Here is a 9,999-nt window from a genome sequence, read left to right on the forward strand (position 1 = left end):
CAGGACTTTTCTTCCTATGATTTGTCATGAGGGTCATTTTAATTATTATTAGCCTCTTACTCATTTGAGCTTTAATACAATCATTAGTGTGAACTAGCACTACAGCCCACTTAGTGAAGGTACTGTTAACACGAGGACTTCCATAGGCTGAAGAGGATAATATTTAGAGAGATTCAGTCAGGCTCTCTGGAATAGAAATGCTCCATGCCAAAAGGAGTAGTTTGGCAGGTGGTGGTAAATGTGTAAAGAGAGAAAGTATAAAACATTAGGGATTGTGATATACCTAAATTGAAAAATGTTTTTCATGTTATGGCTAAAGGCAGTAGTTCTGAGGATACCAAAATGCTGCCCCCACAATATAATTGGTTAGAAGTGTAAGTTAAGGCACTCAACTATCTGAATTTATACTCTGCCACTTGCTGAGACTGTAAGCCCATTTCTATGCCTCAGTTTCTTTGTCTGTAAATGAGGATTAATAATTCCTCCTCCATAGAGTTGTCACGAAAAGTCAGTGTGGTGATGCCATGTCAAGAACTGAGAGCAGCACCCAATAAATGCAAGAGCTTAATAAATTATAGTTGCTATCCTCTCTTGGGTGAAGCTCTTTTGGGGTCAAGAGTCCATTTGTGAATTTGATGAAAGACAACTTAGCCTGTCTCCCCAGAGAAATAAACATAAACATGAATCACGCATAAGTAAAAATCACGCATCAGTGGGTCTTAAAAGCCTATCTGTGGATCCCAGGTTACAAATGCCTCCAAGAGAAAGAAAGAAAGGGAAAAAGAAGAGGGATGAGGTCATAGAAGTTAGGTCCATAATGCATAAGAAATACAAGCTGCTGACTTAAAGCCTTTTCTGATTTTCTCCAGTAACATTGTGTGGAAACTTGTTTCCATTACTTTTGAAAGGTAGTAACTGTAAGTAGTTAACACAAGCTCTAGAGTCTGACCACCTGTTTCAAATTTTGCTTTAGTCATTTACTTGGTGTAGTCTTTTTTTTTTTTTAAGATTTTATTTATTATTTATTTGACAGAGAGAGATCACAAGTAGACAGAGAGGCAGGCAGAGAGAGAGAGGGAAGCAGGCTCCCTGTCGAGCAGAGAGCCCGATGCGGGACTCGATCCCAGGACCCTGAGATCATGACCTGAGCCGAAGGCAGCGGCTTAACCCACGGAGCCACCCAGGCGCCCCTACTTGGTGTAGTCTTGAGCATAACACTAACCTATAATTAAGGAGTTCAAAAATAGTATCACCCTTGGGGCACCTGGGTGGCTCCGTGGGTTAAGCCGCTGCCTTCGGCTCAGGTCATGATCTCAGGGTCCTGGGATCGAGGGTCACATCTGGCTCTCTGCTTAGCAGGGAGTCTGCTTCCTCCTCCCCAGGTGCCCCAAGGGTGATACTATTTATTTATTTGACAGAAATCACAAGTAGGCAGAGAGAGAGGTTGGAGGAAGCAGGCTTCCCGCCAAGCAGAGAGCCCGATGTGGGGCTCCATCCCAGGACCCTGGGATCACTACCTGAGCCGAAGGCAGAGGCTTTAACCCACTGAGCCACCCAGGCACCCCCTCAATTTAATTTTTTAACACTAAGCTCCTTCTTCAAGTTTCCAGTCTTATAATAACAGTGGTATTTATCCCTGATAGTTATGCTTATTTCTTTCCTCCTCCACTCTTTTTTTTTTAAATATTATTTGTCAGAAGAGAGAGAGCGAGAGAAAGCGCAAGCATGGGGAGCCAGCATGCAGAATGAGAAGCAGGCTCCCTGCTCAGCAGGGAGCCCAATGTGGTACTTGATTCCACGACTGTGGGGTCACGACCTGAGCCGAAGGCAGAGGTTAACCAACTGAGCCACCCAAGTGTCCCTTCCTTCATCCTTGTTACCACACTTCAACTTAGATCTTTTCATGTCATGTGTGAATTATGAATCTCCTCTTAACCCAGACATTCTATATTCAATTGCACTTAGAATTAGTTTCTTTAAATATTATTTTCTCTATTAGGTCACTGTCTTATCAAAATTCCAGGTTATCCCAGTTAGTTTCCTAATCAGATTTGTATTTTCAGATTTGTATTTCTCAGATTGATAGTCAAGTTCCTTATTCTCTAGTCATTTGTTTTCATCCTTTTTAATGTAGTATTTGCTCTAAGCCTTCTGTTTCTATATGACTCGCTAACTTCTATTTTAATGCCGTACAGGTGAAATAAATGGCACCGTTTATTGATTGCTTACTCTATCATGGACACTCTTCTAAAATGCCTTTATGTATCTTTTTACTACATCCTTCTAACAAACCTGAATGGTTGGAGGTATTCTCCATATTACAGATGAGCATAAATTGCTCAAATTCACAAAGCTAGTAAATGACAGACTGTGTATTCAAACCAGGATCTTTCTGACTCCAAGGCCCATGATCTTAATATATGACACTGACTTCTAACCAGGCTCTAAAAGAATGTGGGTGACTTCAGGTTGGTGGCCAAACAAATATGGGTCTCCAGACCACATACAGGTTAACCAACTTCATTATGTTGGCTCATAGGTAAGTAAATACTTGTGCTTTATAAATCTGGGCATGTTACTTCACATAGTTCCTGCCCACAAGTAGCTCATTCTAGCGAGAGACAGATATAGTGCTATCATAACAGATGGGGGAGCTATTAATTTGGCTTAGAGTTAAAATGAATTTTAGACAGAAGAAGCACGTTTAGTGAGACAGGACATTCCTGACTGAGCAAACAATGTAAAGGCAATTACAGGGGAGGCACACACTGTGGGTTTAAGGAGCAGAATAATCTGGTAAGACTGGGCAGGTGAGGGACGCCTGGGTGGCTCAGTTGGTTGAGCGACTGCCTTCGGCTCAGGTCATGATCCCAGTGTCCTGGGATCAAGTCCCACATCGGGCTTCTAGCTTGGCAGGAAGCCTGCTACTCCCTCTGCCTCTGCCTGCCACTCTGCCTGTGCTCGCTCGTGCTCTCTCTCCCTCTCTCTCTCACACAAATAAATAAATAAAAATCTTAAAAAAAAAAAAAAAAAAAAGACTGGGCAGGTGAAATGAGAGTGAAGAAAGGGTATCTGAAATAAGGCTGGGTTCAAGTTGTGAAAGCTAGCGGTCACTGATTCTCAGAGATGGGGGGTATTTTTAACTCTAATAATTAAATGTCGGGGGACATTTAAGTTGTTTAGTTTAGAAGTTCTGATTTATTAGATGTTAAGCACTGATTAAAAAAAAGAAAACAAACCTAGAGAAACATTGTTTAGTAGACCAAAAGATTAAGCATTGAAGTTTACAAAAAGCAAAACTCAGCTTCTAAGGATAAACTGGCAGCCCATCCCTCCCCATGTTGAGAAACAGAAAATAACATGGGAAATATGGAATACCCGGATCAGATTTCAAGTCAGAGAGATTTACGCATATAAACACTAAGCTGTTGTGATCTATTGACTTAATGGTTAAACTAGGTTTATAAAACAAGAACTGACAATACGTGCTAAATTGCCCTGGCAAATACAAAACCTCTGAACATTTGAGTGGTAGTTTCCGAAATGTTCATGTCAGTAACAACCAGAAGTCATCTACCTTTGTACTTTCAGTTTCTCTTAATAAGCATGGTTCCAGTACTTGCAAGGTGTTTATCAGTCACATGAAGACATTTCGTACTCCTGCACTTTAACAAGAACATGAAACATTTCTTTCTAATCAGTTTACTTTCAAAGGGCCACATACAAGTTAAAGTTCTGCCTTCTTCCTTTGAAGGATTAACCCTTTTTCCAGCCGAAGTTCATTAAAAATTCTTTATTTAGTGTATTCTTGCATCCAGAGAATAAACTTTATAAACATAGGTTATTTTAAAATATTGTAGCAGTAGTTTTGATAGGTAATTTGATTAGAATTATAAATACAAAAAGGGAAAAGGATTATCAGAAATAAGATTATTTCTAACAAAGCTTCAGGAAAATCTTGATTATGACAACCGTCTGTATCTTACAAGTTTTGCATATATGATTTTAGCTCTTCAGAGCCCCCTACCAATAAGGCACATGCAATAGTAAAAAATTTGCTACTGCAGCCTTGGGGAACATCTCTTAGTGTTGTGTTGGTGCTTTCTCTGACACAGTACACTTTTAATCAAGACAGTAACATATTTATGTACATTCTAACTTCCAAGTATAAACACTGCAATTGAACTGATGGACTGAAATAAAATCATAAGCCCTTAGATTAACCATGGTAGCCTCTCACAAATTATTTAAATTTCATAAAAATATGAAATGTTAACACAGGTGGAATGGCAACTGACTTTATGAAAGCGCTCATACACTGAAACTAAACATGAAATTTCAAGCTGTGATATGGAGTGGTTCTGTTACCAAGCAGCATCCTTCATTGTGTAAATAGTAATGAGCTACTAATTTTCTTAAAGCCAGACTAATGATGGTTTTGATGATCAACACTGTCCTTTATCCTATCCATGACTCAAAATGGAGGACTCTCACTGTCCCTTGATTTTTTAGCTTGCTTAAGACGAGCCCTGGAAAGGAAAAAGATCACTGAAATATTATCTGCGGGAGCATCATCTCCATACTGCAGATAATCCTTGACAACAGGAGCCTCTGATTCAGCCAGATTGTAAGAGATTCCATGTCAGTGTCCTGTAAGTTTCTCGAGCTCCTGGAGAACATCATGCAAATTTCTTCTTAGTGGCCGTGAACCTCTCCATGTACTAAAAAATTATAAAAGAAGAATATGGTATTTTGGTATATGAAAATATTAGCATTTTTTTAAAATTAGGATTTTGTAATTTTTTTCATTTAGGATTTTATTGGCTATGGTCTTTTTCACTTCCTACAAAATTCTATTCTATTCTATTCTAAATGCAGATTTAAAGCACACAGCTTTGGGTTTTTCCCTTATATCTTAAGAGGACACCCATCAAAAGACAAAAATGCTTTACAATAAGCTACTTGGAAGAAAAGTTATCTTGGCACAATACTATTTGGCTAATTTTTAGAATCCACCTCCAAAATGGGGAACAAATCCTGCTGACATAAACAGGATTATGCATACATCCTGTAGCTATAAATGTTCATGTAGTTTCACCATTGTCATCTCTGGAACAGTGATGAAGTACACTAATACATACCTTATCATATCCTTCCAGTTCTCGAAGTTTCTTTATTTCAAAAAGGTTGCCTTCCACAGCAAGCAGACAGATCTGGGAATCACTGAGAATGCTCTGTGGAAGCATGCTGAGCTCAAGACAGTTCTCTTCCAGGCGAAGAACTTTAAGGCGAGGACAGCAAGAGATCTTTACTGAGATCTGTGATATCTATTGAACAACAAAAGAATCATAAGAAAAAGAAAAAGCACTACTATATACATATATTTTTTTTTTACTAAAACAAAAACTTGACCATTTGTCCTAGTTCTTTTACCACCTCCATTTTCTCACCACCTACTCATTCCCAAAGCCTGTGCTATCTAGCTTCTGTTACTCCTCCTCCACTTTTTGGAAAAAAAAGATGCTGTTTGAAGGTTACCAGTGGCTTTTTAGAAACAAAAATGTTCTAATAAAAGTACAGTTGATTACAGAAAATTTGAAAGTCAAATGAGTTTAAAGAAAAAAGTTACCTCTAATCTGCCACCATAAACGTTTTGGTGCATTTACATTTACTGCCAGTCTTTTATGTGTACATAGATGCGGTGCTGCTATACTGCCGAAGTCAAGGATTCACTGTCCTCACTCCCTATTGGATTTGACTACCATCTACCACTTCTTTGAAACTCCTTCTTGTACCTAAATAGTGGACTTCTCTTTTGAATTATTCCTGATTTTTGGCTCCCTACCCCTTGTTCCTATGGACATTTTTTAAAAAGATTTATTTATTTGAGAGAGAGAGAGATCACAAGTAGGCAGAGAGTCAGGCAGAGAGAGGGAGAAGCAGGCTCCCTGCTGAGCAAAGAGCCCAATGAGAGGCTGGATCCCAGGACCCTGAGATCATGACCTGAGCCGAAGGCAGAAGCTCAATCCACTGAGCCACCCAGGCACCTGCCTATGGACATTTTCAAGCAGCGGTCTAATACTTAATATTGGATCTTTTTCCTAAATTTCCTCCTTAAAAGCTCATCCTTTCTTAAAGCTACCACTTCTGTTAAGACCTGAAAATCTTTATCTACATTCATATTCGCTCACATCTATTTTTCTCCTGTGTGTCTAATTTTTAGTAAAACATTTCAGTTGGGATGAGTTACCATTATAATCAACTCAGTTTATCCATTTATCCACTCAGTAGCACCACTCTTCTTTTAGGTCCTTGAACAATTAATCTTTGATTCATTCACCTCTTTTGCCCTTTAAATTCTTCAACTCATCACATTTTATTTACTCTGCCTGGTATTTTAGACCATCACCTGGGGACTTTTTACAAATATAAATTCTCAGGGGTGCCTGGGTGGCTCAGTCAGTTCAGCATCCGACTTTTGATTCTGGCTCACGTCATGATCTTAGGGTTGATATGGAGCCCCATGTTGGACTCCACATTCATCTGGGAGTCTTGAGATTCTCTCCCTCGGCCCCTCCCCCTTGCTTGTGTGTGCACATGCACGTGTGTTCTCTAAAAAAAAAAAAATCTTAATTTTTTAAAAGATTTTGTCAGAGAGAGTGCACATGTGCACAGGAGAAGGGTCAGGCTGAGGGAGAAGCAGGCTCCCTGCTGAGCAAAGAGCCTAATTTGGGACTCAATCCCAGGACATGGGGATCATGACCTGAGCCAAAGGCAGACGCTTAACAAACTGAGCCACCCAAGATTCCCAATAAAAATCTTTTTAAAAAATGTAAATTCTCAGACCCCACTCCAGACCTACTGAATCACAAATGTGGAGAGTGGGGACCCAGTGATGTCTTCACAAGCTCTTCTGGTTAATGTGGTGCACACTAAAATCAGAACCAGTGATAATAGGGCAGCAGCGTAGGTGAATGGGGTGACTGAGCAATTAGTACTTCTTAAGGTTTTTCTGTAAGTTTTTTTCAAATAATCACAATTTTTTTCCCCCAAAAGTTCAACATACAAGAATATCCACTTTTGGGTGTGCCTGGGTGGCTCAGTCAGGTGTCTGCCTTTGGGTCAGGTCATGATGCTGGGGGTCCTGGGATTGAGCCCCGCTTCTGCCTCTGCCTCCATCTCTCTCTCTCTCTCCCTGTCTCTCATGAGTAAATAAATATTTTTTAAAAAAAGAATATCCACTTTCACAGAAAAGGTGAGGCAATCTCAAAGACAGACTGAATTTTATCACAGTATAAGATTACTACAATCTAGAATGGTTTTATACAATAAAACCTGGCAGTGATTGAAATGTTTATCTTTGTGGTTCAATATGGTTGCCACATACAGCTTTTGAGCACTTGAAATATAGCTAGTGGCAAAGAGGAACTTAATTTTTAAATCTAATTTTTTATTTTTTTATAAACATATAATGTATTTTTAGCCCCAGCGGTACAGGTCTGTGAATCGCCAGGTTTACACACTTCACAGCACTCACCATAGCACATTTAAATCTAAATTTTAACACCCATGTGTGGTGGTTGTATTGGACTATGCAAATCTAGAATTGTACGCAGTAAAAAGGCCACTTAGTCTCACTATGTTTAATGTTTCATCATTTAAGCCTTACGTCTTGACCAAGGATTATTTCTCCAGATACCTATTAACCAAAGAGCTTCCAAAGTAATGGAAACCAATTTCAAATATTTCAATTAAAGCTGTCCAACAATGAAATGGGCCAGAAAGCCTGTCAGTTATGAATTTTCAGTAAAAGCAGGACATGCTTGAGAAAGAGGTCAATAAAGGGACAATGAATTATCTGTCTTGTCCAACTCCAAGAACTTATGAGTTAAAGCCTCTTTTCCAGGGGCGCCTGGGTGGCTCAGTGGGTTAAAGCCTCTGCCTTCGGCTTAGATCATGATCCCAGGTGTCCTGGGATGGAGCCCCACATCCGGCTCTCTGCTTAGCAGGGAGCCTGTCTCCCCTCCTCTCTCTCTCTGCCTGCCTCTCTGCCTACTTGTGATCTCTGTCAAATAAATAAAATCTTTTAAAAAAAAAGCCTCTTTTCCACTCTACCTGACATAGCTCCCTGCAAGATGATTAGAGGCATATTTGAAGAGGCTCTGAATCCTTCAAGATTTGTGAGACAGTTTAACTTTTGAAATTATCCAACCCCATTACCCATCCCACTCTCCTAAAAACACCTACACAACACACACACACACACACACACACACACACACACACACACAGTGTCTCAACTAATTCTATAGCACTTTGAGCTTTGAAATAGTCCAGCCCGTAGACTTTACTGCTCATCTAGCCTCTGATACCCAGCTCCATGACTACAGTTTAGAGAAGAACGGATTACAGAAGACTGTAAACCCACATAATGTAAGAAAAAAACCTTAAGCTCTAGACCTGGTTCTGGTTGAGATTGAGTTCGATGACCTGCAGCTCCCCCACTATGTCAGGTATGCTCCGAATCTGATTCTTGGAGAGATCCACCACATCCAAGTGCCGGAGGCTACAGAGTTGTGGTGGTAGTGCTTGAAGCTGGTTCCCAGAGAGGCTCAGGGTCTTGAGGGCTGCCAGTTGCCCAAAGGTAGATGGTAGCTCTCTCAAGTGGTTGTTGTTCAGGCTTAGCATCTCTAATTTTTTCAGATGGCATAACTCCTCAGGAAGAACAGCTGGCAAAGAAAAAAATTAAAAACCTGAATGATACAGCTGAGACACACTTTAGACAAAGTCTAGAAAAACTACATGGCCACCTTATATGCCTCCTATCAATAAAATTCAATAAAAATCAATAAAATTCCAACATTTTGTGCCATTTTTAAGTATTGCATTTTACTAACATAGTCTTCAGAAAGTGAGGGTGCCATCAAAATACAGGAAAGCATTTATGTGTATATTGGGCTCCTTTTATAAAAGGACCTCTGCAGAATCCGACAGCAATTTTGTGGGCTCCCCCTTCCCACTCCATCCCCTTTTTTAAATTTGCAAAATTAGCTCTGTTTACATTACATCCCAAAGATGGTCTTCCCTTTCAAGTCCAAATTAAGCCAGTACCAATCATTACACACCAGAGGAGGCGTGTAGATGTAATTACGAGATAGCTTCAAGCACTCTGTGTCTTGAGCTCTCAGAGAGGTTTCATAACAACAAAAATCAGCTTGTAAGAGAAAACCACCCTTCTTAACAGCTGGTCACTAGCAAAAGCTTCCCAGGCGCAAAAGCCGTACTCAGTTTGTTGTTGTTCAAGGAGAGGCTCTTCAGCACAGTGAACTTCCCTATAATCATAGGCGGTAGGCTCTCGATCTTGTTGTTGGACAAGTCGATGGTCCTTAGATTGCTGGTCAGCTTCTGCAGCTCTGAGGGGAACTGGAGAAAGGGGTTCACAGCGCGAAGAATCCCTCACCGATTAACTTCGCCACCCCCGCAGTCCCTCTCCCTTTATTTTCCCTGGTCCGTCCCCTCCCAGTCTCACCTCGGTCAGCCCACGGTCCTTAAGCTGAAAGACACCAGTTTTCTGCGCGGTTTCCACATGAGCGCGGAGGGCACTGTTTCCCATCCTAGGACCGCGGCTCAGGTCCCTGCAGGAAGGAAGCGCAGCTGTCACCACTCAGTCCAGGCACCCAACCACCCCATCCGCCTCTCGGCTGGGTCTCTTGGCCAAGCTGTCACCTCCTGCCGACTCCTAGATCTTGGGGATCAACTAAAAGTGGCAAGGAAGAAAGGGAAGAACTGCCCGACCACCACGCCCAATAAGTTTTACAGCTCTTCTGAGGCCTGACGCCGCTAGAGCCTACAAATGATCAGGGAGCGCGGGACTCGTCTCCTACCCCTCAGCTCACAGCCGGCTCAGCAAGGGAAAACCCGCGGCCCGCGCTCGCCCGGGATGAGCTCCCCGGGCTTCCACCCGGGCGGAAACGCCCAGTGACGTCATCGATCCGCGCC

The 9,999-nt window shown here is 41.3% G+C and overlaps 1 protein-coding gene across 1 annotated transcript; it reads right to left on the bottom strand.

The window, feature by feature from the left end:
• Positions 1-3,174: 3,174 nt before the first annotated feature.
• Positions 3,175-9,995, bottom strand: LRRC57 (leucine rich repeat containing 57). Its single transcript, XM_047737620.1, has 6 exons — positions 9,885-9,995; positions 9,530-9,635; positions 9,285-9,423; positions 8,461-8,729; positions 5,142-5,327; positions 3,175-4,721 (listed from the first exon to the last, which is right to left on the bottom strand). The coding sequence occupies exons 2-6, from the start codon at positions 9,611-9,613 to the stop codon at positions 4,680-4,682; spliced, it is 720 nt and encodes a 239-aa protein (XP_047593576.1). The 5' UTR covers positions 9,614-9,635; positions 9,885-9,995; the 3' UTR covers positions 3,175-4,679.
• Between the last annotated feature and the right edge of the window lie 4 nt (positions 9,996-9,999).

The sequence above is a fragment of the Lutra lutra genome, chromosome 7 (assembly GCF_902655055.1).
Source record: "Lutra lutra chromosome 7, mLutLut1.2, whole genome shotgun sequence".
NCBI lineage: Eukaryota > Metazoa > Chordata > Mammalia > Carnivora > Mustelidae > Lutra > Lutra lutra.

Bases quoted from the DNA above. Each gene is read 5' to 3' on its own strand.
- LRRC57 (XM_047737620.1), bottom strand. From the start codon at position 9,613: ATGGGAAACAGTGCCCTCCGCGCTCATGTGGAAACCGCGCAGAAAACT. The intron at 9,424-9,529 runs GTGAGACTGGGA...CCCTTTCTCCAG, and splicing joins AGGACCGTGGGCTGACCGAG to TTCCCCTCAGAGCTGCAGAA. The intron at 5,328-8,460 runs GTCTAGAGCTTA...GTTGTTCAATAG, and splicing joins TCAATCTCAACCAGAACCAG to ATATCACAGATCTCAGTAAA.